Source organism: Lepisosteus oculatus, chromosome 14, assembly GCF_040954835.1.
Source record: "Lepisosteus oculatus isolate fLepOcu1 chromosome 14, fLepOcu1.hap2, whole genome shotgun sequence".
Classification (NCBI taxonomy): Eukaryota; Metazoa; Chordata; class Actinopteri; order Semionotiformes; family Lepisosteidae; genus Lepisosteus; species Lepisosteus oculatus.
Window position 1 is genome coordinate 40,139,352 of NC_090709.1, and position 27,922 is coordinate 40,167,273.

The 27,922-nt window shown below is 53.1% G+C and overlaps 3 protein-coding genes across 6 annotated transcripts in view; 1 reads left to right on the forward strand and 2 right to left on the reverse strand.

Moving 5' to 3' along the window:
* The window catches only part of LOC107076046 (uncharacterized), a 64,937-nt gene extending 45,442 nt beyond the window's left edge, over positions 1-19,495 (forward strand). Inside the window, exons 6-7 of the mRNA XM_069198736.1 lie at positions 17,577-17,861; positions 18,878-19,495. Of these exons, the coding sequence (XP_069054837.1) occupies positions 17,577-17,861; positions 18,878-18,987 (395 nt within the window). The 3' untranslated portion in view covers positions 18,988-19,495. The remainder of the gene's footprint in view (positions 1-17,576; positions 17,862-18,877) is intronic.
* LOC138243199 (uncharacterized) lies at positions 2,865-12,557 on the reverse strand. Of its 4 annotated transcripts, none has more exons than XM_069198719.1 (5): positions 12,470-12,557; positions 10,281-10,646; positions 7,163-7,321; positions 6,102-6,154; positions 2,865-3,178 (listed from the first exon to the last, which is right to left on the reverse strand). In XM_069198719.1, the coding sequence occupies exons 1-5, from the start codon at positions 12,519-12,521 to the stop codon at positions 3,008-3,010; spliced, it is 801 nt and encodes a 266-aa protein (XP_069054820.1). In that variant the 5' UTR covers positions 12,522-12,557; the 3' UTR covers positions 2,865-3,007. The 4 variants fall into 4 exon arrangements, with proteins under 4 accessions (XP_069054820.1, XP_069054819.1, XP_069054822.1 ...); XM_069198718.1 differs by having other exon boundaries at positions 3,086-4,007; XM_069198721.1 differs by lacking the exon at positions 7,163-7,321 and having other exon boundaries at positions 3,086-4,007.
* Positions 19,496-22,676: 3,181 nt separating the features above from the next.
* On the reverse strand, positions 22,677-27,910 carry LOC138243215 (uncharacterized). Its single transcript, XM_069198735.1, has 6 exons — positions 27,784-27,910; positions 26,567-26,746; positions 25,219-25,551; positions 24,812-25,090; positions 24,436-24,720; positions 22,677-24,315 (listed from the first exon to the last, which is right to left on the reverse strand). The coding sequence occupies exons 2-6, from the start codon at positions 26,724-26,726 to the stop codon at positions 24,035-24,037; spliced, it is 1,338 nt and encodes a 445-aa protein (XP_069054836.1). The 5' UTR covers positions 26,727-26,746; positions 27,784-27,910; the 3' UTR covers positions 22,677-24,034.
* Between the last annotated feature and the right edge of the window lie 12 nt (positions 27,911-27,922).

Genomic DNA, 27,922 nt, shown 5'->3' on the forward strand with positions numbered 1-27,922 from the left:
AACAGGCCTTTACAACAGTAAGTGCTCTTACGTCTTAAAAAAAAAAAACAGCTGTTCAAAAACCTGAACTTAAACTGAGAACAGGTCCAGAGCCCAGCTCCTCTGTGGTCAGTCAGTATGGGTCAGTACTGTGTCCCTGCAGGTCCAGAGCCCAGCTCCTCTGTGGTCAGTCAGTGTCGGTCAGTACTGTGTCCTGCAGGTCCAGAGCCCAGCTCCTCTGTGGTCAGTCAGTGTCGGTCAATACTGTGTCCTGCAGGTCCAGAGCCGAGCTCCTCTGTGGTCAGTCAGTATCAGTCAGTACCGTGTCCCTGCAGGTCCAGAGCCCAGCTCCTCTGTGGTCAGTCAGTGTCGGTCAGTACTGTGTCCTGCAGGTCCAGAGCTGAGTTCCTCTGTGATCAGTCAGTATCGGTCAGTACCGTGTCCTGCAGGTCCAGAGCCCAGCTCCTCTGTGGTCAGTCAGGATCGGTCAGTACCGTGTCCCTGAAGGTCCAGAGCCCAGCTCCTCTGTGGTCAGTGAGTATCGGTCAGTACCGTGTCCTGCAGGTCCAGAGCCCAGCTCCTCTGTGGTCAGTGAGTATCGGTCAGTACCGTGTCCTGCAGGTCCAGAGCCCAGCTCCTCTGTGGTCAGTCAGTATGGGTCAGTACCGTGTCCCTGCAGGTCCAGAGCCCAGCTCTCAGCCGCAGCTCAGAGGAGGATGTGGCTTTTCTCTGGTAAGGACACTGGAGCCTTGTTGTCTGTTGAACAGTCACGCTCTGCCCACGACGACCTCACTTCCTGCCAGAGCAGTGAACTAACACACCTCTGCGTCAGCACCTCGTCAGGAAGCGACCCCACGCTCAGAGAGGTGCTTACCTCTGCCCTGAGCCCCTTACCGAGAAACAGAAGCCCAGACAGTAAACAGAGAGAGCAGAAATAAGCAGGCTTTTAGCTTCAGCCACAGGGCTGGCCAGCTCGTTCCACACCCCCACACCCCTCTGCGTAAAGTCGTGCCTCTGTTTCCCTGTTTCCTAAACAACTAATGATCGTTAGCAGAGATTAATGATCGTTAGGCTTGTTAGTCGCTCAAAGAGTGATCAGTACCGATCACCCAGCCCTGGGGGGTGGGTTCCCCCGGGGGTACCCCAGAAACGCCCGGAGGATCGGGCTGTGAGACTGCAAGGTGAGGCCCCTGATGGTCCCGTTTCAATCGCGTGGCCCGGCGGGTTTTGAAAAACGCAGAGTAAAACACGTTTTTCACACATACTGACACACACTCTCTCACACACACACTAATACACTCACACACTCTCACACACACTGATACACTCACACACACTGATGATACACAAACACTGATAGAATCTCACACACAATGATACATTCACACACTCTCACACACACACTGATACACACACACTCACAGACACTCACAACCACTCATACACACCGACTCACACTATGATACACTCACACACACGTACACAGAGTTACACTCTCACACTGACACACACACTGATGATACACTCACACACTCTTACACACACTCACAGACACACTGTGAGTTACATTCACTGATAGACTCAAACACACTCCCACACACTCACACACTCTCACACACACTCAGACTGACACACACACTCTGATACAGAAGTGAGACAGAGCAGCTCCAATCCCGGCCCGTTCTAGCGGAACAGAAACACTCCACTTCCCTCTCGCGGTGTCAGATTTCTGAAACCAGCCTCGCATCTCAACTGCTTCATTTCCTCCTGCTCAGACCTGCAGGCCTGTGTGCTAATGACCAGCAATAACGAGCACGGACGATTTAAAGACCCCTGGAGACTCTGCAGACACACACACACTGACCCCTCCAGGACCAGGACTGGACAGCCCTGCTTTAAAGACCCCTGGAGACTCTGCAGACACACACACACTGACCCCTCCAGGACCACGACTGGACAGCCCTGCTTTAAAGACCCCTGGAGACTCTGCAGACACACACACACTGACCCCTCCAGGACCAGGACTGGACAGCCCTGCTTTAAAGACCCCTGGAGACTCTGCAGACACACACACACTGACCCCTCCAGGACCAGGACTGGACAGCCCTGCTTTAAAGACCCCTGGAGACTCTGCAGACACACACACACACTGACCCCTCCAGGACCAGGACTGGACAGCCCTGCTTTAAAGACCCCTGGAGACTCTGCAGACACACACACTGACCCTTCCAGGACCACGACTGGACAGCCCTGCTTTAAAGACCCCTGGAGACTCTGCAGACACACACACACTGACCCCTCCAGGACCACGACTGGACAGCCCTGCTTTAAAGACCCCTGGAGACTCTGCAGACACACACACACTGACCCCTCCAGGACCACGACTGGACAGCCCTGCTTTAAAGACCCCTGGAGACTCTGCAGACACACACACACTGACCCCTCCAGGACCAGGACTGGACAGCCCTGCTTTAAAGACCCCTGGAGACTCTGCAGACACACACACACTGACCCCTCCAGGACCAGGACTGGACAGCCCTGCTTTAAAGACCCCTGGAGACTCTGCAGACACACACACACACTGACCCCTCCAGGACCAGGACTGGACAGCCCTGCTTTAAAGACCCCTGGAGACTCTGCAGACACACACACTGACCCTTCCAGGACCAGGACTGGACAGCCCTGCTTTAAAGACCCCTGGAGACTCTGCAGACACACACACACTGACCCCTCCAGGACCAGGACTGGACAGCCCTGCTTTAAAGACCCCTGGAGACTCTGCAGACACACACACACTGACCCCTCCAGGACCAGGACTGGATAGCCCTGCTTCGGACTGAGTCCAGTTTGTTGTAAACCAGTTTTCTGGCTCCAGGATGCCTGCAAGACTTCCTCTTTATTTTAAACTTGTTTGAAAACAGAAACGATTAACAGAAAAAAAAAACATTTTTTTCACTACATTTTACACGACACGATCCCACTACATGACAGCAACCCCTCCTCCCCCCAAAATTAGTCGGACACGCTCTCAGTAAGAACCCGGACCGGACTGTGGGTCCCGAAGTTCTGCTTCAGAGCTTGTGCGAGTCGGGTTTGGAAAGCCGAGCGAATAAATATCTCCAGCAGAATAAATATCCTTGTAGCCTCGTGCGAGTTTCTTGCCCATATAGGAATCGGAACGAGAATTAGGGGTAGGAACCTTCAGGGAACAAGAACAGAGATAAGAACAAGAAAAGTGATAGGAACAAGAATATTAATATTCAAGAACAAGAATTAGGAGTAGGAACAAGAACAGCAATAAGAACAAGAACAGCAATAGGAACAAGGATTAGTGTAACCAGAAAAGGCCCGGGTTCAGGAGAAAGAACAGAATGGGATCAGGAACAGGAACAAGACTATTAATATTCAAGAACAAGAATTAGGAGTAGGAACAAGAACAGCGATAAGACCAAGAACAGAAATACGAACAAGAACAGAAATACGAACTAGTATAATAACAGGAACAAGACCAGCAATAAGAACAAGAATATTAATAGTCGAGAACAAGAATTAGGGGTAGGAACAAGAACAGCAATAAGACCAGGAACAGCAATAAGAACAAGAACAGCAGTAGGAACAAGGATGAGTGTAGGAACCAGAAAAGGCCCGGGTTCAGGGGGAAGAACAGAATGGGATCAGGAACAGGAACAAGACTCGGGAACAGGAACAATAAGGAGCATCAAAATCCAGATCAGGAACTAAAATGGGATCGGGAACAGGAAGAACAACGCTAATCAGGCGATGGGGAACAGGAATAAAGATTCGGGAACAGGAGGAAACCCCACACTCTGGATCAGAGCCGGGGGGGGAGATCAGGAACAAGAGCAGGGCAGCGGACGAGGACCGGGGCCGGTGTCACGTTCCCGGTCTCGTCGGGTCTCGGTCACCTCCCCGAGGCCCGGCCAGATCTGCTCGTAGGCGGAGACGTCTTCGGGGCTCGGCGGGCGCCGCGCCACCACCGCGACAGACTCCAGCTCCGCGCAGCCGCCCTGCCAGAAGCACGGAGCAGCCAGTCAGACCCGGGGCCAGGGGCTCGCGTCCTGCGCCTACACTCATCCCTTCACCCACCTGTACACTCACTCATCCACCATCCCTACACTCATCCCTTCACCCACCTGTACACTCACTCACCCCCATCTCTACACTCATCCCTTCACCCACCTGTACACTCACTCATCCACCATCTCTACACTCATCCCTTCACCCACCTGTACACTCACTCACCCCCCATCTCCACACTCATCCCTTCACCCACCTGTACACTCACTCATCCACCATCTCTACACTCATCCCTTCACCCACCTGTACACTCACTCATCCACCATCTCTACACTCATCCCTTCACCCACCTGTACACTCACTCACCCCCATCTCTACACTCATCCCTTCACCCACCTGTACACTCACTCACCCCCATCTCTACACTCATCCCTTCACCCACCTGTACACTCACTCATCCACCATCTCTACACTCATCCCTTCACCCACCTGTACACTCACTCACCCCCATCTCTACACTCATCCCTTCACCCACCTGTACACTCACTCACCCCCCATCTCTACACTCATCCCTTCACCCACCTGTACACTCACTCACCCCCCCATCTCTACACTCATCCCTTCACCCACCTGTACACTCACTCATCCCCCATCTCTACACTCATCCCTTCACCCACCTGTACACTCACTCACCCCCATCTCTACACTCATCCCTTCACCCACCTGTACACTCACTCACCCCCCATCTCTACACTCATCCCTTCACCCACCTGTACACTCACTCACCCCCATCTCTACACTCATCCCTTCACCCACCTGTACACTCACTCACCCCCATCTCTACACTCATCCCTTCACCCACCTGTACACTCACTCATCCACCATCTCTACACTCATCCCTTCACCCACCTGTACACTCACTCACCCCCATCTCTACACTCATCCCTTCACCCACCTGTACACTCACTCATCCACCATCTCTACACTCATCCCTTCACCCACCTGTACACTCACTCACCCCCATCTCTACACTCATCCCTTCACCCACCTGTACACTCACTCACCCCCATCTCTACACTCATCCCTTCACCCACCTGTACACTCACTCACCCCCCATCTCTACACTCATCCCTTCACCCACTGTGTGTGGGGGGATGAGTGAGGGTACAGGTGGGTGAAGGGATGAGTGAATGTACAGATGGGCAGTTGGTGAATGAATGGATGTACAGATGGGTGAATGAGTGAATGTGCTGGTGATGGACGAGTGAATGTACAGATGGGTGAATGAGTGAATGCGCTGGTGATGGAGAGTGAATGTACAGATGGGTGAATGAGTGAATGCCCTGGTGATGGACGAGTGAATGTACAGATGGGTGGATGAGTGAATGCGCTGGTGATGGACGAGTGAATGTACAGATGGGTGAATGAGTGAATGCGCTGGTGATGGACGAGTGAATGTACAGATGGGTGAATGAGTGAATGCGCTGGTGATGGACGAGTGAATGTACAGATGGGTGAATGAGTGAATAGGCTGGTGATGGACGAGTGAGTGTACAGATGGGTGAATGAGTGAATGCGCTGGTGATGGACGAGTGAATGTACAGATGGGTGAATGAGTGATTGCGCTGGTGATGGACGAGTGAATGTACAGATGGGTGAATGAGTGAATAGGCTGGTGATGGACGAGTGAATGTACAGATGGGTGAATGAGTGAATGCGCTGGTGATGGACGAGTGAATGTACAGATGGGTGAATGAGTGAATGCGCTGGTGATGGACGAGTGAATGTACAGATGGGTGAATGAGTGAATGCGCTGGTGATGGACGAGTGAATGTACAGATGGGTGAATGAGTGAATGCGCTGGTGATGGACGAGTGAATGTACAGATGGGTGAATGATTGAATGGGCTGGTGATGGACGAGTGAATGTACAGATGGGTGAATGAGCGAATGCGCTGGTGATGGACGAGTGAATGTACAGATGGGTGAATGAGTGAATGCGCTGGTGATGGACGAGTGAATGTACAGATGGGCGGATCTGTGCGCGGGTTCGAGGCGAGGCGCAGACAGGGTGGGGCTCCTCACCTTGTTTCCTGCCTTGCGCGGGTCCCCGGCTCCGGGTTCGGGTTCGGGCGGGCCTGCTGTGCAGAAAGAGAGAGGCGGGGCATGAATCCTCCAGAGACGAGTCTCAGCTACTTGGAGAGGTAAGGCGCTATATAGACTACAGATCTATAGTCATTCCAGAAGAGATCCTTGTTTGCTTCTTCCAGTCCAGGGTCACAGGGGAGCTGGAGTCCATCCCAGCAAGCAACAGGCACAAGGCAGGGTTCACCCTGGACAGGACACCAGTCCATCACAGGACACACTCACACTCACACCCTGGACAGGACACCAGTCCATCACAGGACACACACTCACACACCCTGGACAGGACAGCAGTCCATCACAGGACACACACACACTCACACCCTGGACAGGACACCAGTCCATCACAGGACACACACTCACACATCCTGGACAGGACACCAGTCCATCACAGGACACACACACACTCACACACCCTGGACAGGACATCAGTCCATCACAGGACACACACACACTCACACACCCTGGACAGGACACCAGTCCATCACAGGACACACACACACACTCACACACCCTGGACAGGACACCAGTACATCACAGGACACACACACACCCCCTGGACAGGACACCAGTCCATCACAGGACACACACACACACACTCACACCCCCTGGACAGGACACCAGTCCATCACAGGACACACACTCACACACATCCTGGACAGGACACCAGTCCATCACAGGACACACACACAGACACACACTCACACACATCCTGGACAAGACACCAGTCCATCACAGGACACACACACAGACACACTCACACACACCAGGGCCAAATTTCCCAGAAGCCCATTAACCCACCAGCCCGAAACCAGAGCACTTGGAAGAAACCTCCACTAACATGGGGGGAACATGCACCCTCCCCCAGGGTCTGGGAATCGAACCCAGGGCACCAGCGTGGTGCGGCTGACCCCCGTGTCGCCCCGCCCACCGCAGTTGTAATCACAGAAAGAAAGAAGACATATCCTCCAGCAGGGACACAGAGAAGCCAAACCCCTTGCCTTTTCGGCAGGCCGGGCAGCAGCGGAGGAAGCCGGCGGTCAGGATGGCGGTCAGGATGGCGGTCAGCAGCGCGGACAGCGCAAGGGCGCCCCCAGGCGGGACCCCCGGGTCACCGCAGGGTGGGGGGCTCTGACTGGTGCAGTTGGGCTCCTCTCCTCCTGACCAGGGGACAGGGAGACGGTCAGTATCCCCCAGAGTGCCCTGACGCCCACCTCGGGCGCCCCAAGACCACCCCACGACCACCCCACGAGCGTCCCGATGCGGGAGAGAGATTGGTTTGGTTTAGTGTGGTTTGGTTTGGTTTAGTTTGGTTTGGTTAGGTTTAGTGTGGTTTAGTTTGGTTTAGTGTGGTTTGGTTTGGTTTAGTTTGATTTGGTTAGGTTTAGTTTGGTTTAGTTTTGTTTAGTTTGGTTTACTGTGGTTTAATTTGGTTTAGTTTGGTTTGGTTAGGTTTAGTTTGGTTTAGTGTTGTTTAGTTTGGTTTAGTTTGGTTTAGTGTGGTTTAATTTGGTTTAGTGTGGTTTAATTTGGTTTAGTTTGGTTTGGTTAGGTTTAGTTTGGTTTAGTTTGGTTTAATTTGGTTTAGTTTGGTTTGGTTAGGTTTAGTTTGGTTTAGTGTTGTTTAGTTTGGTTTAGTGTGGTTTAATTTGGTTTAGTTTGGTTTGGTTAGGTTTAGTTTGGTTTAGTGTTGTTTAGTTTGGTTTAATTTGGTTTAGTTTGGTTTGGTTAGGTTTAGTTTGGTTTGGTGTGGTTTGGTTTAGTATAATTTTGTTTAGTGTGGTTTAATTTGGTTTAGTTTGGTTTGGTTAGGTTTAGTTTGGTTTAGTGTTGTTTAGTTTGGTTTAGTTTGGTTTAGTGTGGTTTAATTTGGTTTAGTGTGGTTTAATTTGGTTTAGTTTGGTTTGGTTAGGTTTAGTTTGGTTTAGTTTGGTTTAATTTGGTTTAGTTTGGTTTGGTTAGGTTTAGTTTGGTTTAGTGTTGTTTAGTTTGGTTTAGTGTGGTTTAATTTGGTTTAGTTTGGTTTGGTTAGGTTTAGTTTGGTTTAGTGTTGTTTAGTTTGGTTTAATTTGGTTTAGTTTGGTTTGGTTAGGTTTAGTTTGGTTTGGTGTGGTTTGGTTTAGTATAATTTTGTTTAGTGTGGTTTAATTTGGTTTAGTTTGGTTTGGTTAGGTTTAGTTTGCTTTAGTGTGGTTTGGTTTAGTATAATTTTGTTTAGTCTGGTTTAATTTTGTTTAGTTTGGTTTAGTGTTGTTTAGTTTGGTTTAGTTTGGTTTGGTTTAGTCTGGTTTGGTTTAGTATAGTTTGGTTTAGTGTGGTTTAATTTGGTTTAGTGTTGTTTAGTTTAGTTTGGTTTAATTTGGTTTAGTTTGGCCCCTTCCCTTAACGACAGACTACTGTTCTTTTAAATTTTCTCCATTCATTGGAAGTTTCATTTCACACCTCTCTGCACCCATTCTGACTTCACACCTCTTGATTGGCCTCTCTTTCTGTCCCCTGCTCCCGCCTCTCACTCCTCCTCTCTCCCACCTCTCCTGACTCCACACCTCCTGATTGGCCTCTCTGTCTGTCCCCTGCTCCCGCCTCTCACTCCTCCTCTCTCCCACCTCTCCTGACTCCACACCTCCTGATTGGCCTCTCTGTCTGTCCCCTGCTCCCGCCTCTCACTCCTCCTCTCTCCCACCTCTCCTGACTCCACACCTCTTGATGGGCCTCTCTGTCTGTCCCCTGCTCCCGCCTCTCACTCCTCCTCTCTCCCACCTCTCCTGACTCCACACCTCCTGATTGGCCTCTCTGTCTGTCCCCTGCTCCCGCCTCTCACTCCTCCTCCCTCTCAACCTCCACGGCCGAAACGTTGTGTTCTCTTTCTTCTTTTTTTCAGCATGGAATAAACCTATAACTTGTTAATTTGGTTTAGTGTTGTTTAGTTTGGTTTAGTGTGGTTTGATTTAGTCTGGTTTAATTTGGTTTAGTGTTGTTTAGTTTGGTTTGGTTAGGTTTAGTTTGGTTTGGTTTAGTATAGTTTGGTTTAGTGTGGTTTGGTTTAGTATAGTTTGCTTTAGTATAGTTTGGTTTAGTTAAGTTTGATTTAGTGTTGTTTGGTGTGGTTTAGTTCGGTTTAGTTTGGATACGTCTGGGTTAGTGTGGTTTAGTTTGGTATAGTTTAGTTTGATATAGTTTGGTAAAGCTTGGTCTGTTATGGTTTGGTGTGGTATGGTTTAAATTGTTATGGCTTGGTATAGTTTGATTTAGTTTGGTGTAGTTTGGTTTCATTTGGTTTAATCTGGTATAGTCTGGTTTGGTATATTTTCGTTTCGTTTTGTCAAGTTTGATTTGGTTTTTTGGTATGGTATGGTTGAATTTGTTATGGTTTGGTATGGTTTGGTGTAGTCTAGTTAAAAAAAAACCATATCAAGACATACTGTACGACAGATAGAAAATAGATATCACAAACAGTAACATGCACAAAAATAATGACACATTAATCTAATAAATAATCTAATTATGTCAGCAGCCATATCACCCTGCAGCTCACCACTGAGCTCAGCAGGTGAGAGCCTGGCCAGTACCTGGAGGGGAGACTCCTGGGAGGAGAGCTGAGGCTGCTGCTGGAGGAGGTGTCAGTGGGGCCAGCAGGGGGCGCTCTCAACCTGCGGTCTGTGTGGGTCTTGATGCCCCAGTATAGTGACGGGGGACACTGGACTGTATACAGGCGCCGTCCTTCGGATGAGACGTAAAACCGAGGTCCTGACTCTCTGTGCTCATTAACAATCCCAGGGCGTCTCTCGAGAAGAGTAGGGGTGTTACCCCAGTGTCCTGGTCAAATACCCCCCTGGTCTTTACCCATCATGGCCTCCTAATCACCCCCCTCTCTGAACTGGCTCCATCCCTCTGCTCTCCTCCCCACTGAGAGCTGCTGTGTGTGAGAGGACTGGAGCATCATCCAGGTGGGGGTACACACTGGTGGAGGAGGAGGGGATCCCCATGACCTGGGAAGAGCTCTGAGTGGAGGGTCCAGAAAAGAGCTCTAGAAGTGTGAGGAGCTATTATTAATAAGCACATATCGAAGATTGCAAGATTGACATGAGAAGACACTCTCGTATCAGGACCAGTTCTCACCTGCGACGAGCTCCAGCCTGGTGCCTTTTCCGATGTGAATCTCTCCTCTGTCTCTGGTGGCGCAGTAGTACAGCCCCTGGTCTGTCTCTGTGACCCCCTCAATCCTCAGATCAGGAGAGTCAGTGGAGGAGTTCAGCACCAGGCTGAAGCGAGAGTCCGGTCTCCTCACGTAGGTGAAGGGGTCCGTCTGGCCGCTCGCTGTGTTGGCGTTGCCCAGGACGCTCAGAGCCAGCGCCCCGTCCGAGCGCTGGACGAACCACATGACCTCGTACTGCTGCCCGACGACGCAGGGCAGGGTGACGGTCTCCCCGCAGATCGCCGCTCTCACCTCTGGCCCGCCGGAGACCCTCTCCTGGACAGCAGCGCCTGCAGCCGCGGGGACAGTGAGTGAACACGGGTGATCAGTGAGTGAACACGGGTGATCAGTGAGTGAGTGAACACGGGTGATCAGTGAGTGAACACGGGTGATCAGTGAGTGAGTGAACACGGGTGATCAGTGAGTGAACACGGGTGATCAGTGACTGAGTGAACACGGGTGATCAGTGAGTGAGTGAACACGGGTGATCAGTGAGTGAACATGGGTGATCAGTGAGTGAGTGAACACGGGTGATCCGTGAGTGAGTGAACACGGGTGATCAGTTAGTGAACATGGGTGATCAGTGAGTGAGTGAACACGGGTGATCAGTGAGTGAACACGGGTGATCAGTGAGTGAACACGGGTGATCTGTGAGTGAGTGAACACGGGTGATCAGTGAGTGAGTGAACACGGGTGATCAGTGAGTGAACATGGGTGATCAGTGAGTGAGTGAACACGGGTGATCCGTGAGTGAGTGAACACGGGTGATCAGTGAGTGAACATGGGTGATCAGTGAGTGAGTGAACACGGGTGATCAGTGAGTGAACACGGGTGATCAGTGAGTGAACACGGGTGATCTGTGAGTGAGTGAACACGGGTGATCAGTGAGTGAACACAGGTGATCTGTGAGTGAGCACGGGTGATCAGTGAGTGAGTGAACACGGGTGATCTGTGAGTGAACACAGGTGATCTGTGAGTGAGTGAACACGGGTGATCTGTGAGTGAACACAGGTGATCTGTGAGTGAGTGAACACGGGTGATCAGTGAGTGAACACGGGTGATCTGACCGCGACGCTGGGCGTCCTGCCCTTCGGTAGACCATTAAACGTCCCCTGCCTTACGAGTAGCGTGTCAGGGGTTAATTTTATGCGCCTCTGCTTCTTTGATGGCTGGGGCCCTTCCTGTTAGCGAAACCGATCTGCTCCTGGCAGGATGTGGTCGCTGTCACAGCAACGAATGTCAGACCAATAGTGTAGCTTTCAGAGTTCACACACACAATCTCTCTCTCTCGCTCACACACACACAGCTGTACATGTATATAGGACACCAGTCCATCACAGAACACACACACACACCCTGGACAGGACACCAGTCCATCACAGGACACACACACACACCCTGGACAGGACACCAGTCCATCACAGGACACACACACACACACACACCCTGGACAGGACACCAGTCCATCACAGGACACACACACACACTCACACACCCTGGACAGGACACCAGTCCATCACAGGACACACACACACACACCCTGGACAGGACACCAGTCCATCACAGGACACACACACAGACTCACACACCCTGGACAAGACACCAGTCCATCATAGGACACACACACATGCACACACACACACACACACACCCTGGACAGGACAGCAGTCCATCACAGGACACACACACACACTCACACACCCTGGACAGGACGCCAGTCCATCACAGGACACACACACACACACACACACAGACACTCACCTCAGAAGCCCATTAACCCCCCAGCCTGTCTCTGGCCTGTGGGAGGAAACCGGAGCCCCCAGAGGAAACACAGAGAACACAGAGAGACCATGCAGACTCCACACAGACCGCACCCCAAGTCCGGACCCCAGTGCCGTGGCGGGGGCGCCCCACACTCTGTCTCGGCGACCCGTCGGCCCAATAAATCGATCGATCAGCCGACGAGCCGCAGAACTTCAGCTGCAGCAGGACCAGAGACTCGGGGACGGGCGAGGTGAGCCTGACTGTCGGGACCGAGGTTCGGAAGACCTCGGGTGCCCCCCCCCCCATCACCTTCCTCCTCCTCCTCCTCCTCGCCCTCGCTGGTACTCACGGATCACGAGGAGCAGCAGAGACGCTGCCGCGCGGCGCCTCCCTCCCGTCATCTCGCGCAACGGCTCGGACACTGACGAGCGTGGGCCCCCGCGCGTGCCCTTTTCCACCCCCACCCCCCTCCCCCCACCAGACACCTCGGGTCGGGGGCGGGGGTGCGTGGCGTCGTCGTGTCGGCGCAAGAGGCGGTCGCCCCAGGCCTCGAGTTCGATTCTACTAAAACACGCCTTTACAAAGAGGGGGGTGGGGTTGGGGAACAGGCCGCCCAGCCCTGTGGTTGAAGCCGATACCCTGGCTTCTCTCCAGACACAGCTGGGTGAGCTCCTCCAGTCAGGACAGGGGGCTCTACTGTACACAGAGGGGGGTGGGGGTGGGGAACAGGCTGCCCAGCCCTGTGGTTGAAGCCGATACCCTGGCTTCTCTCCAGACACAGCTGGGTGAGCTCCTCCAGTCAGGACAGGAGGCTCTACTGTACACAGAGGGGGGTGGGGGTGGGGAACAGGCTGCCCAGCCCTGTGGTTGAAGCCGATACCCTGGCTTCTCTCCAGACACAGCTGGGTGAGCTCCTCCAGTCAGGACAGGAGGCTCTTCTGTACACAGAGGGGGGTGGGGGTGGGGAACAGGCTGCCCAGCCTTGTGGTTGAAGCCGATACCCTGGCTTCTCTCCAGACACAGCTGGGTGATCTCCTCCAGTCAGGACAGGAGGCTCTACTGTACACAGAGGGGGGTGGGGGTGGGGAACAGGCTGCCCAGCCCTGTGGTTGAAGCCGATACCCTGGCTTCTCTCCAGACACAGCTGGGTGAGCTCCTCCAGTCAGGACAGGAGGCTCTACTCCTCAGAGTACCCCACAGAGGGGGGTGGGGGTGGGGAACAAGCTGGATGAGCTCCTCCAGTCAGGACAGGGGGCTCTACTGTACACAGAGGGGGGTGGGGGTGGGGAACACAGCTGGGAGGGATTCGCCTTGGCTCAGCGATGTAATGAAATGGTTGAAGGGCTTCCTTCTGGTTTGTAACCTCTAAACGCGTCCTGCTTCTGAAGGTCGGCGAACGTTATGGCGAAGACGTACTGACTCGGTAACTCCGCCCCCTGTCAGGATATTGCAGAGTGTGATCCTGCCGAGTGGCAGTACCGCACAGATGCTGCAGTCCGTGGATATGTCAATACGGGTTGAAAATCCTTCATCCGAAATGCCCAAATCCGAAAACCTCCAAAAGTTTTGTTTTTCCCACAAATAACTTACCGAACTTTCCAGCTCACAGGGACGTATTTGCATTTATCTTCAAGTTTGTAAGCTGCGATGCTCAAGTTTCGTTTTGTTTTGGGGTGTACGGTGAGTACAAAACGTTATTTTTACGGGAGATCTGAATTTCCCCTCCCATGTATGACTGTACCTTGACTAGCGTCATTGCCTGTACTTGTACATCCCTTTAAAAATAAAATGCTATCTTTTTTCAGTTTTCCTTTTATGTACCTGTAATCCTATTCAGTGCTTTGTTTTTTTACCTGACATAAAACTTCAGACCTGTAAAGTAAAAAAATAAAATACCAATGGCGTACAGTACGTGTACTGTAACCTTTTAATCAAAACATGATATTTTGACATGTAAATGGATAACGTGTCTAGACTTGGGTCCCATTCCCAAGCTGTCCCATTTGATAGAAGCAGATATAACCATATTTTGAAACCCGACAAAAATCCGAAATCCGCAACACAGATCGGCGCGCGTTCGTGGGGTTCAGGGGTCAGCCGTGAAACAACCTCGCTACCCCAGCAACTGCAGGACGCGGGGGACCCCTCAGCGACACCTCCCCCCACGCGTCTTCTGGATGTCTGGGTGTAGTGCGTGGAAACCGTCGCGCCTCCCACGAGAGTGTCGGACGAGTGGGAAATTGATGACCCCCACCCCGCGACAGAAACTCGTGATCTAACAAAACTAAAACAAGAAAGCACCCCACTCCCCCCCAGAGTGAAAGGGGGCTCCCCCCGAGTTGGGGACTCCCAGTGAGATAATATCATTCACTTTCATTTGTCGCTTCACATTTGTCGAGCGACACCGACTCAGAAACGCCGTTGAACTGAACGTGAGTTTTATTAATTATTAATAATTATAATTATTAGTAGTAGTGTTAGTATCGGTGGTACTGTGGCAGGAGTAGTACGGACGCCGTAACGCGGGGGGGAGACTTGCAATATACAAAGTTCTCAGCGGGTGGGTATTCAGGTAAGAGAGCTCTATAAGTCTCTTACCTATCCTGCTGGATATGGCCAGCAGCCATATCACCCTGCAACTCACAACTGGCAGCCCACTGAAGCTCAGCAGGTGTGAGCCTGGCCAGTACCTGGATGGGAGACTCCTGGGAAAAACTAAGGTTCCTGCTGGAAGATGTGTTAGTGGGGCCAGCAGGGGGTGCTCACCCTGCGGTCCATGTGGGTCCTAATGCCCCAGTATAGTGACGGGGACACTGGACTGTAAACAGGCACCGAGACGTAAAACCGAGGTCCTGACTCTCTGTGCTCATTAACAATCCTGGGGTGTCTCTCGAAAAGAGTAGGGGTGTAAGCCGATACCCTGGCTTCTCTCCAGACACAGCTGGGTGAGCTCCTCCAGTCAGGACAGGAGGCGCTGCTGTACACAGAGGGGGGTGGGGGTGGGGAACAGGCTGCCCAGCCGTGCTGTGGGAGCACGTGTTAGCAGGTGTTCCACAGTTCAGTGGTTCAGCAGTAATACTGTAGGTGCCTATATACAGTATACAGGGCCTTTAGAAAGTCTACACCCCCCTTGGTGCAGCAGAGCCCCCCCGTCATTATAAACGGAGAGGAAAAACGCACGAACACACAAACACGCGATCCCAGAAGTCTTCCGCCGTGGGAAGCGAAAGCGGCAAGAAAGGTCAGGGCCGCTGTTGTGAGGCGTGGGATTTTCTAAAAAAAAAATCTAAAAAGTTTCTGGGAAACTCCGCATGGCAGACGTCAGTCACGAGGCCACTCGTGAAGAGGTCCTCGGATCAATACCCGGCGTCCAGTCACGGAGATCTCCAGTCGCGACCGAAACACGCCGTTGTCTTTGGAAATTGGAAACACAGCGAGGAGCGGCTGAGGACTCGTGCGGGATGTTTTTCTGTTTTTGCTTTGGTTTTGTTTGGTCCGGAGAGAGACTCTCTCCCCTGCCCAGCAAGCGCATGTTTTTGTGCCGTTGTGCAGGATGCGCGCCGCGCTGGTGGTCCTGATCGTACTGGTGGTCCCACATCGCCCGGGTAAGTCGAGTCTTCCTTTATTTACAGTGGGGCTGTTGTGTAGTTCTGCCCGGTGTTTTCCGTATGTTAGAGCGCGGTGGAGTTGTGTTCCCAGTATGTCTCAGTCTCTCTCTCTCTCCGTTGTGTGTCTTTTGACGGCGTCTGGTTGTGTGCTGCTGTGAGTCTCTGAAGGTGTGTGTAGTTGTGTAGCTCTGTGTCGGAGGGTGTGTGCAGTTGTGTAGTTGTGTAGCTGTGTGTCTGAGGGTGTACAGTATATAGTTGTGTAGCTGTGTGTCTGAGGGTGTGTGCAGTTGTGTAGCTGTGTAGCTGTGTGTCTGAGGGTGTGTGTAGCTGTGTGTCTGAGGGTGTACAGTATGTAGCTGTGTAGCTGTGTGTCTGAGGGTGTGTGCAGTTGTGTAGTTGTGTAGCTGTGTGTCTGAAGGTGTGTGCAGTTGTGTAGCTGTGTGTCTGAGGGTGTGTGTAGCTGTGTGTCGGAGGGTGTACAGTATGTAGTTGTGTAGATGTGTGTCTGAGGGTGTGTCCAGTTGTGTAGCTGTGTAGCTGTGTGTCTGAGGGTGTGTGCAGTTGTGTAACTGTGTAGCTGTGTGTCTGAGGGTGTGTGCAGTTGTGTAGTTGTGTAGCTGTGTGTCGGAGGGTGTGTGCAGTTGTGTAACTGTGCTGCTGTCTCTCTCAGCCTCAGCAGCTCCAGTCCCAGTGTTCCTGACAGTCGGGGACTCGGTCACTCTGCCCTGTGATGGGACACCAGCCGCTGGGATCCCCGAGGACCAGTTACACGTCCAGTGGAAAACCCCCACGAGGCCTGTGCTGGATTTCCACAGCGGACGAGCCTTTCCCGGCCCCGGGTTCGAGCCCAGAGCCCAGGTGTCCCGGGAGAAGGTCAGATAGGGGGACTTCTCCCTGAGCCTCCTCCAGGCCTCCTTCTCTGACAGTGGGCTGTACGAGTGCTTCCACAGAGGGACAGATGGCCTGATGAAGTTTCTGGGGAGTGTTCATCTCCGCGTCACAGGTAACTGCCCCTGCGTGCCCAGGTAACTGCCCCTGTGTGCCCAGACACCTACCACACAGGTAACTGCCCCTGCGTGCCCAGGTAACTGCCCCTGCGTGCCCAGACACCTGCCCCTGCGTGCCCAGACACCTGCCACACGGGTAACTGCCCCTGCGTGCCCAGACACCTGCCCCAGCCCAGAGCTGGTCTGAAGCGGGCTGGACGAACGCTGGACACTGGGCAGCTCTGTAATCCCGCGCCCTGTCCCGCAGGAGCACGAGGGAGCAGCTGGTGTTAAAAGGAGTGACCTCTGGGAGGTGGGAGTGATCAGGGAATGCTGCCAGTCCGGGTCCTGGGGTGTCCTGTCCCGTCCCCCGCTCTGATAACCAGGACCTGCGTCTGTGACCTTTGACCCCCCCTCCCCCCAGGACAGATCCGATCCAGCTGAGCACTGACCTCCTCCTCTGCCTGTGTGCCCCAATCTCAGCTCGGACGGAAGGTCACACCAGGCGGGCCGGAGAAGATCTCTCGGTCCCCCTCGGCGTTGGCGGGCCAGTGGTGCTCCTGTTGAACGGTACGGTTGTGTACCCGGAGGACGACGACCCCAAATTCAAGAAGGCGCACGTGGGCGGCCGTGGGATCCCCATTTGGCAGAGAGTGGGGGTGCAGGACGGCTCTCTGACACTGCGCTCCCTCACACCAGCTGATCAGGGGAGCTACACAGTGAGGGACCTTCAGGGAAACACCATCAGCACTGTGATCGTCACTGTGGAGGGTGAGCAGGTCTACAGTAGGGGGACTAGAGGGGTCTCCACTCCTGACAGAGGGGGGTTCTTATATCGCTCTCTGTCCTGATTGTCTTCCAGCTCGCAGAGACAATGTCACCCTGCAGGCTGGAGCCTCTCTGTCTGTCCCCCTGTTCACTGGAGAGCCGGTGGAGGTGCTGTTTGACCCTGCAGGAGGTGGAAACTGGACCTCAGTGTGTTCTGTCCAGAGCAGCACAGCCAGCTGTGTCCCCCAGTACAGAGACAGAGTGTCAGTGGACAATCAGGAGCTCAGACTGCAGGAGCTGAGGGCGTCTGATCAGGGGAGCTACACAGTGAGGGACCTTCAGGGAAACAACATCAGCACTGTGATCGTCACTGTGGAGGGTGAGTGGATAAGGGAGAGAGGAATTTGTAACTGATTAATAGGAGCTCCAGTCCCAGTCCAGTAGAACAGTGCTGTTACAATAGGAGCTCCAGTCTCAGTCCAGTAGAACAGTCTGTTACAACAGGAGCTCCAGTCCCAGTGCAGTAGACCAGTCTGTTACAATAGGAGCTCCAGTCCCAGTCCAGTAGACCAGTCTGTTACAATAGGAGCTCCAGTCCCAGTGCAGTAGACCAGTCTGTTAAAATAGGAGCTCCAGTCCCAGTGCAGTAGACCAGTCTGTTTCAATAGGAGCTCCAGTCCCAGTGCAGTAAAACAGTCTGTTACAATAGGAGCTCCAGTCCAGTAGAACAGTCTGTTACAATAGGAACTCCAGTCCCAGTGCAGTAGAACAGTCTGTTACAATAGGAGCTCCAGTCCCAGTCCAGTAGACCAGTCTGTTACAATAGGAGCTCCAGTCCCAGTCCAGTAGACCAGTCTGTTACAATAGGAGCTCCAGTCCCAGTGCAGTAGACCAGTCTGTTACAATAGGAGCTCCAGTCCCAGTGCAGTAGAACAGTCTGTTACAATAGGAACTCCAGTCCCAGTGCAGTAGAACAGTCTGTTACAATAGGAGCTCCAGTCCCAGTGCAGTAGAACAGTCTGTTACAATAGGAACTCCAGTCCCAGTGCAGTAGAACAGTCTGTTACAATAGGAGCTCCAGTCCCAGTCCAGTAGAACAGTCTGTTACAATAGGAGCTCCAGTCCCAGTGCAGTAGACCAGTCTGTTACAATAGGAGCTCCAGTCCCAGTGCAGTAGAACAGTCTGTTACAATAGGAACTCCAGTCCCAGTGCAGTAGAACAGTCTGTTACAATAGGAGCTCCAGTCCCAGTCCAGTAGACCAGTCTGTTACAATAGGAGCTCCAGTCCCAGTCCAGTAGAACAGTCTGTTACAATAGGAGCTCCAGTCCCAGTCCAGTAGAACAGTCTGTTCCAATAGGAGCTCCAGTCCTGTTGTGTCCTGTTCTCTCTGCAGGCTCCAGTCCTGGTGCCCGCTGGCCTGGAGGTCTCCAAGCCCTGCTGTGTGTCGTCCTGGCTCTGGGAGTCGGGGTGCTGTCCTGGTGGAGATGGAGGGACAGGAAATGACTCCAGGGGAGGACAGAGTATGGTTTGCTCATAATAGCTACAGGAGGTTACAGGAGTAGAGGGGCACGGGTTGTGTTTAAAGCAGATATAAGCTGTCACAGTCTGCTTGAACTTGAACTTGAACTTGAACTTTATTGCCATATGTAACCGGTACTGGTACAATGGAATTCTTACTTACTTGGGAAAAGATGTACAGTTTTAACTACTGATGTGGGTGGGGGACACCCCAGACCTATTGGGCTGGGATGCCCTGCAGCACTTATAAGGAATTACTGTATGAAATAGCATGTATGTGAACTACCTCAGTAGAGCTCTGTGATATTGTGATTGTTTTACCTCATGAGGGTATTTTTGCATAAATATGGACGGGCGTTTTCTTTTAGTGTCTATGATGTGTTGTCATCTTTCTTGTCCTGAGGAAAGTTTTAGAAAAGTATTAGAAAGGGACCAAGTGCTGTATTTTTCCACTGCGTTACAACCTGTTTATTAAAAGCCTGTACTGCCTGTAGCACGTTGATCTCTGACTCACTCTGCAGAGTGACAGCAGGGTGTCACTCTCTTCCTGTGGCTGTTTCTCACCTCAGAGGCGATGCGCTTGTGTTGCTGGTTTCACTCTGAACAAGTCAGCAACACAGCCGGGCGGCTTGTTCCCCACCCCCACCCCCCTCTGTGTACAGAAGAGCCTCCTGTCCTGACTGGAGGAGCTCACCCAGCTGTGTCTGGAGAGAAGCCAGGGTATCGGCTTCAACCACAGGGCTGGGCAGCTTGTTCCCCACCCCCACCCCTCTCTGTGTACAGTAGAGCCTCCTGTCCTGAGTGGAGGAGCTCACCCAGCTGTGTCTGGAGAGGAGCCAGGGTATCGGCTTCAACCACAGGGCTGGGCAGCTTGTTCCCCACCCCCACCCCCCTCTGTGTACAGAAGAGCCTCCTGTCCTGACTGGAGGACCTCACCCAGCTTCAGCTTTGGCAAAATGGCTGGGCAGCTTGTTCCACACTCCCGCCACACTCGGTGTAAAGAAGAGTCTCCTGTGTACTTTAGTGGTAACAGAAATTATTCCAAATCAAGTTACTTTTTCCTCTTACAGGGAACGATAGGAATTGCTCATTTTACGAGGGTAATTCGCTCTTAGGAAATTTCTTGAAACAGAGACTATATTATCCATAACTTTTGTAACCTTTTGTTTCGTTCATGGGGTTTGTAAGATCGCCCTCAGTTTCCTTAAATGAGGAACACCTTATGGTTGTGAAACAGCCCAAATCGTTAAAAAATAACATTCTTAATGTTTATTATAGACGATGATCGATGAGTCGATCGCTAGATATTTCTGAACCTCGGTGGCGCTGGAGAGACCGGTCTTGTTGGAAAAAAAAAATGCAACATAATCTCACACGCGTATCTCCGCCTCACTGCTTTCCCTGTGAGCCAATCACAAGGGTCCATAGTCGCCTACCTATGAACCAATCAGAAGTGTCTGTGCTGACCAATCAGGAGGGTTTGTGGGTTTCTCTGTGAATCAATCAGGAGCGTCCATCTGTGAACCAATCAGAAGTGAGTGTGTGCTTCTCTCGGAACCAATCAGAAGTGTCCGTGGTTTCCAATCAGGAGCGTCTGTGTTACAGGTCTGTGAACCAATCAGGAGCCCCGTTCTGTGACCAGTGGGCGTGTCTTCCTTGTGCTGCGGAAGTGAATGGTCTCTGTGTGAATTTCATTATTTTTATTGGCTTTGGCAACGCTGATTGTACCCCTCGGTCACGCTAATAAAGCACCTTGAATTGGACTGAATTGTAATTGACACGCGTGGATCTGAGACACTGTTCACCCATTTACGAACACCGAAAGACGGAAAGGCTTGACACGTGTTCCCCAGAGCCTGTGAGTACGGACGTTTCATTTTTCTGCCGAGAGTGTTTCGTCCAGATTTCGTGCGGCGCCTGGGGAAGGATTTGAGTTTGTTCTGGTCGTGGGGAGACAGGTGCGTGTGGGCCGAGTCTTGGGCTCGGAGCGGATCGCTTGCGGACAGTTTTCTGTTCGTTACTCGTTTCCGTTCCGGATGTGTATTTGTAAGCGTCAGTGTATCTACCTTTTTTTCTTCGTTTATCGTTCATTAAAGACAAGAAAGTCCTTCAGCCCGTGAGGGTATGTGTAGGCTTATTCCCTGGGGTTTTGGGACGATGTTGTTTTCCTGCCACGGGGAAGCACCCACTCAAACTCGTGTCTCCCACTCGCTGAGTGGCATCGGCTGAGCTGTTTCTCCTCCGTGTCGAACCCTGAGCCGGAGGGGAGCTCTGGGCCCCCTCAATCTCTCGATCCCTCCACAGTGAGGCGCTGTTCTCCCCCTGGAGCAGAAGCGGGCAGCTGGGGGGAGAGGGGAGGGCCCCTGGACTCTGACACTCAGCTGTGGGACCCCTTAGAGGACACAGGAGCCCCACTCCCACTCCCACTGAGACACTGGGGCTCAGTGGGACAGCTCCTGACCCCTGACCCTGGGGCTGTGGGTTCAAACCCCTCTGTGGGACTTGATCTTTGTTTTTAAGTGGGGGCTGTGTCCCTCAGCCGTTCAGGTTCAAATCCCCAGCATAACCTGCAGGGTTATATTTCCAATCTCCTTCTTTCCCACAGTGACGCAGTGCTGAACAAAAAGAGGGAGACCTTTGGGTGGGTGGGTGTGACCTGCCAGAGCTCAGCTAATGAACTCTGTGGCCTATGAAGGAGGAAGGCTTCGGTTCTGAAGCCTGGGTCCAGCAAGCGTTTCCTGCTGCATTTAATTTTGTCCTGGAACACGAACAGGTGGGGCATCTGGAGAGCAGGGCCTCGGTGTGGGGGGCGGTGACTGTGTGGTGGTGGGTTCGAGTCCTTGGGGAGGCCCAAACTCTGTTTTCCATTGAGTTCTCACCGAGAGTTTCCACCCTGCTGAGTAAAGATGGTGGGGCGGGTGTTTGAGTATGAGTGAAGGCTATGGACTTTTATACCCGGGAGTTCGAACCCAGAGCGAGTTCTGAGCCTTCTCTGGACTTGAGTTTGCGCACCCGGACTCGCTGATCAACAAGGGGCGGAGAAGAGATCGAAAAAAGAGATCGCCAGGATTTGAACCCAGAAACATCCAGCGCCAAGGACAGAGCTCTGACCTCTGACCCCATCGGCTTATTGATCAGTGTGTTCAGGCTGGTCAGAATGGAATCGCAAATCGCAGACGACCTACCCCTCGCCATGACCGAATAGGAGCAAGAACACACCGCTGGGAAAAATGGTTATTAATCCTATTGATCCATCTAATCATCCAGGGGGGATTAATCATCCAGGCTGCACACTTGGGGGGGTGGAGGGGATCCCCCTGACCTGTAAAGCGCTTTGAGTGGAGTGTCCAGAAAAGCGCTCTATAAGTGTGAGCAGTTATTATTATTAATTAAAGAATTGAAAACACTTCAGACCGTTTCCATTCTCGTTGACTCAATCTAAGCGTCCCCTCCACAAATCCTCGCAAGTTGAATTTTTTCCATCACAAACATGATCTAGCATTTCAAGCGATGTACAGTGCGCTAACAGATGGTCACAGGTTCGAGGGGAGCGGCTGTGCTTTTTCTCCTAAGGCAGGAAAACCCTGTTTCAGTGAGAAACGAAGCCCGATCCCGCTCAGAAATATTCTCCATATATAATGTGCAATACATGACGTCCAACAGTGACTCTCAAGTCAATTCAAGGTGCTTTATTAGCGTGACCCATGGGTACAATCAGTGTTGCCAAAGCCAATAAAAATAAGAAAATTCACATGAAACAAAACAAAAAATAAAAGTAAAATAAAATCGACAGACTTATTACAGATATTTACAAGACTCCCTCTCAGCTCCACTGAGCCCCGGCTCTCTGCTGCCCCCTTGTGGTCAGGACAGCTCTGCCCTGAGACTTTCTAACTTCATTGGCCCAGATGGGCAATGTGCTTTGCAGGCAGGTGAAACAGACAACACTCCTTTCACACATGAGCCCAGTACTGAAGAACAGACATGCCTGTATAACGAGAATGCAAATCTATATATAATTAAATACAAAAAAAGTAAATATTAATCCCTCTGCTCTCCTCCCCACTGAGAGCTGCTGTGTGTGAGAGGACTGGAGCATCATCCAGGTGGGGTACACACTGGGGGGGGCTGGAGGGGATCCCCATGACCTGGGAAGAGCTCTGAGTGGAGGGTCCAGAGAAGAGCTCTAGACGTGCGAGGCGTCATTATTATTTTTATAACAGAAAATAAATCTACAATCAGTTGTCAAATCAAGCAGGTTAACAGATATAAAATGATTTAGTTCTGGTGCTCGTAGAGTCCAGGCAGCCCCCACCAGCGCTCTGAGGGGACGAGCTGGAAGTCGCTGGTCCTGTTCCCGTCGGTGATGATACTGGGCTCCCGCTGTGTGTGTGTGTGTGTGTGTCCCTCCCCTGCTCACAGTGCTGCTCAGGCTGTCTTCAGGGTGTGTGTGTGTGGCTCCCCTGCTCACAGTGCTGCTCAGGCTGTCTTCAGGGTGTGTGTGTGTGGCTCCCCTGCTCCCAGTCCTGCTCAGGCTGTCTTCAGGGTGTGTGTGTGTGGCTCCCCTGCTCCCAGTCCTGCTCAGGCTGTCTTCAGGGTGTGTGTGTGTGTGGCTCCCCTGTTCCCAGTCCTGCTCAGGCTGTCTTCAGGGTGTGTGTGTGTGTGTCTCCCCTGCTCACAGTCCTGCTCAGGCTGTCTTCAGGGTGTGTGTGTGTGGCTCCCCTGCTCACAGTCCTGCTCAGGCTGTCTTCAGGGTGTGTGTGTGTGTGAGGCTCCCCTGTTCCCAGTCCTGCTCAGGCTGTCTTCAGGGTGTGTGTGTGTGGCTCCCCTGCTCACAGTCCTGCTCAGGCTGTCTTCAGGGTGTGTGTGTGTGGCTCCCCTGTTCCCAGTCCTGCTCAGGCTGTCTTCAGGGTGTGTGTGTGTGGCTCCCCTGTTCCCAGTCCTGCTCAGGCTGTCTTCAGGGTGTGTGTGTGTGGCTCCCCTGCTCCCAGTCCTGCTCAGGCTGTCTTCAGGGTGTGAATCCCGGTGCTAGTCATGCAGGGACAGACCCAGGGACCGTCCTGCAGAATCCAGTCATGAGCCGCTCCTTACAGAGGAGGAGAGCAGGGCGGGGGCCGGGCAGTTCAGCACCGGTAATCGCCACCAGAGGTCCCGCGCTCTCGGCTGCCGAATCTCCGCAGACGCACCAGCGGCGCCCCCTGGTGTCGGCCTCTCTCCGCGTCCACCTCCTCGCCACGGCCACCGTAGCCACGACAACCAGAAGGACCCCCACCGCCACTCCGCACACGACAGCGATTCCACCACCAGGGGGCTCTGTCGAAGAGGGGCACACGCACACAAACACCGTAGTCCACCGTGATGTCAGGGAGGAAACCGCTGTCGGGTCTGTGGCGACGACGGTGCACAGGGCGGACCCCCGAGACCTGCACTCACCCTCCACAGAGACGATCACAGCGCTGATGGTGTTTCCCTGAAGGTCCCTCACTGTGTAGCTCCCCTGATCAGACGCCCTCAGCTCCTGCAGTCTGAGCTCCTGATTGTCCACTGACACTCTGTCTCTGTACTGGGGGACACAGCTGGCTGTGCTGTTCTGGACAGAACACACTGAGGTCCAGTTTCCACCTCCTGCAGGGTCAAACAGCACCTCCACTGGCTCTCCAGTGAGCAGGGGGACAGACAGAGAGGCTCCAGCCTGCAGGGTGACAGTGTCTCTGCGAGCTGGAAGACAATCAAGACAGAGAGCGATATCAGAACCCCCCTCTGTCAGGAGTGGAGACCCCTCTAGTCCTCCTGCTGTAGACCTGCTCACCCTCCACAGTGACGATCGCAGTGCTGATGGTGTTTCCCTGAAGGTCCCTCACTGTGTAGCTCCCCTGATCAGCTGGTGTGAGGGAGCGCAGTGTCAGAGAGCCGTCCTGCACCCACACTCTCTGCTCGTACCCGGGGCCAGGGAGCCCTGCGCTGCTCAGTAAGACTCTGGGAGACTGGGCAGATCCTGCAGGATCAAACAGCACCTCCACTGGCGCAGCAGTGTGGAGCGGGAGAGATAGACTGTCTCCGGACCGCAGGGTGAGGACGTCTGAATGAGCTGAGAGAGAAGGACAGAAGTCCCCCTGATAAAGACAGTAATGACCTACATTTGTGTGATCAAATGTTTTGTTTCACAAACTTCCTGGGACTTTCTGTTCTGGTAGAAAAGAAATTCCCACCACTTACCTGTGATGATGAGATGGACACTTCCCAGAAATTTCAGCCGATCTCTCTCATGTTCGTACGAACACTTGTAGATGTCTTCATCAGAGAAGGAGGCGTGATGAAGAGTCAGGGAGAAGTTTCCTCGTCTGATCGTCTCTCTGGACACCTCAGCTCTGTTCTCGAACCCGGGGCCGGTGTAGAGTCTCCCATTGTTGTACTCACACACACGTCTGTCCTCTGTCTGCCACAGGAAGAAGAGCTGATCTTCTGGGGTCCCTCTGTAGGCTGATCCGTCACAGGGCAGAGAGACTGAACCCCCAAATCTCACCGACACCGAGACAGGGTCTGCAGAGACTGAGACAGACAGCAACACAACTAAATTACACCCTGGAGAGAGACACAGCAACACAACTGGACACCCCCTGACAGACACACACTGGAGAGAGACACAGCAACACAACTGGACACCCCCTCACAGACACACACTTGGAGAGAGAGACACAGTGACACAACTGGACACCCCCTGACAGACACACACTGGAGAGAGAGAGAAAGACACAACTAGACACCCCCTGACAGACACACACTGGAGAGAGAGACACAGTGACACAACTAGACACCCCCTGACAGACACACACTGGAGAGAGAGACACAGTGACACAACTAGACACCCCCTGACAGACACACACTGGAGAGAGAGACACAGTGACACAACTAGACACCCCCTGACAGACACACACTGGAGAGAGAGACACAGTGACACAACTAGACACCCCCTGACAGACACACACTGGAGAGAGAGACACAGCAACACAACTAGACACCCCCTCACAGACACACACTGGAGAGAGAGACACAGCAACACAACTAGACACCCCCTCACAGACACACACTCGTGAGACATGGTTGAAGGGGAGCTGCAGAGCTATTTTTTATATTTCGGGGTTAGAAAGAACCGGCAGGGCTGTGCATTTCAAACCACAATGAAATTAAAATGTACACGGTGAATCTCCAATCAAAAAAAAATATACAAACTTCCCAGGTCTGAGCAGAGCCCTGTTCTGCGATTCAGAACGAGGCCACAAAACTCCCGGTGAGCTGAAACGGCCTTATGACTCTGTAAACGAGCAGGCTTGCGAAAACCCCTCTTTTCCGCCAGTAGGAATATTGCTCTCGACTCTGGTATGGTGTTGCCGAGAAATACCACCTGCTTGACGACCCTGCCTGCGTCGCGCTGGAACATTCCTGCAGTGCAGCGTCTGCTGCACACCCTGAAACGAGTCTCTCCTACACACAGTTCACAGTTCAGCGGCCTGAGAAACTTTGAGCCAGACAGCAGGAGCAGCGAGGGTGAACCGGGAGTCTGTACCTCCGAGCCAGGTCTGCCAAGCCACAGCGACCCAGAGCGCTGTCGCGACGCCGAGCCGGAGGTTCTGACCCGGACCGCACCTGGCTGGCCTCCGGGCGGTGACCGCTCCGGGCGGGCCGCCCCGGCGCCCAGAGAATCCGTCTCCGGGCCTCGCTCCCATCGGCAGCGTCTTGGCCTTTCCTGGAGGGAGACAGGCAGCTGACTGGGGTTCCCGCCCGACTGGGGGACACCCAGGTAAGAGCAGGAGACGGGTCACGAGCAGGAGGAGCTCGTCTGGTTCGCTTGGGTTGGTGGTAGCGAATTGATCTGAGGGTCTCGACCGGCTGCGTCTGCAGAGAAGCAGCCCAAGCTTGTTCCCCACCCCTGCCCCCCTCTGTGTACAGCAGAGCCTCCTGTCCTGACTGGGGGAGCTCACCCAGCTGTGTCTGGAGAGAAGCCAGGGTATCGGCTTCAACCACAGGGCTGGGCAGCTTGTTCCCCACCCCCACCCCCCTCTGTGTACAGTAGAGCATCCTGTCCTGACTGGAGGAGCTCACCCAGCTGTGTCTGGAGAGAAGCCAGGGTATCGGCTTGTTCCCCACCCTCACCCCCCTCTGTGTACAGCAGAGCCTCCTGTCCTGACTGGAGGAGCTCACCCAGCTGTGTCTGGAGAGAAGCCAGGGTATCGGCTTGTTCCCCACCCTCACCCCCCTCTGTGTACAGCAGAGCCTCCTGTCCTGACTGGAGGAGCTCACCCAGCTGTGTCTGGAGAGAAGCCGGGGTATCGGCTTCAACCACAGGGCTGGGCAGCCTGTTCCCCACCCCCACCCCCCTCTGTGTACCCACCGCACACACAAACACACACAGCAGTTCTGTTTTAGTCTGTGCCGTTCAAAACTCGCACCGGAACTCGATTGAAAGCCGTTCACTACCAGCACAAGCGACAGCGCTAATCATGCACGTTCTCCCTCGGCGTCCGGTTGCTAACGCGTTTGTGTTGGTGGTGGGGTGCCTTCATAAAATAGCTTTTTTTTTTTCCTAGCCCCGATGACGGCGTTTGCACGGCTTCTCGAACCCGTTTCAGGGCGGGATCCGTGCGATTAAAGCAGTTCTAGCAGGGCGGGCTGCGTCAGGAGGCACAGGGACGAGGGAAGGTGTTTATCCCTGTGCTGAAGAGAGGATGTGCAGCCTTATAATGTCATTGCAAGCTAAGCTCTCCGCCGAGAGGCTCTACTCACCTAGTGCGCTCCTCGTCAGCCCTGGACGGAGATTTCTGCGTCATCTTCCGCTCGGGAGAAAGAGCCGAGACAAAGTGAACAAGGTTCAGGACCGCCAACATTTTCAAACCTTGGCGCCTTGAGCGTCTGTCCCCTCCTC

Coding starts and splice junctions, on each gene's coding strand:
- LOC138243199 (XM_069198718.1), bottom strand. CDS start 12,521: ATGACGGGAGGGAGGCGCCGCGCGGCAGCGTCTCTGCTGCTCCTCGTG. Junction 10,647..12,469: donor TCTGCTGCTCCTCGTGATCC/GTGAGTACCAGC, acceptor CCGCGGCTGCAG/GCGCTGCTGTCCAGGAGAGG. Junction 7,322..10,280: donor CAGGCTGGAGCTCGTCGCAG/GTGAGAACTGGT, acceptor TCCCCTGGTCAG/GAGGAGAGGAGCCCAACTGC.
- LOC138243215 (XM_069198735.1), bottom strand. CDS start 26,726: ATGGGAGCGAGGCCCGGAGACGGATTCTCTGGGCGCCGGGGCGGCCCG. Junction 25,552..26,566: donor TTGGCAGACCTGGCTCGGAG/GTACAGACTCCC, acceptor TGTCTGTCTCAG/TCTCTGCAGACCCTGTCTCG. Junction 25,091..25,218: donor TGTCCATCTCATCATCACAG/GTAAGTGGTGGG, acceptor CTTCTCTCTCAG/CTCATTCAGACGTCCTCACC.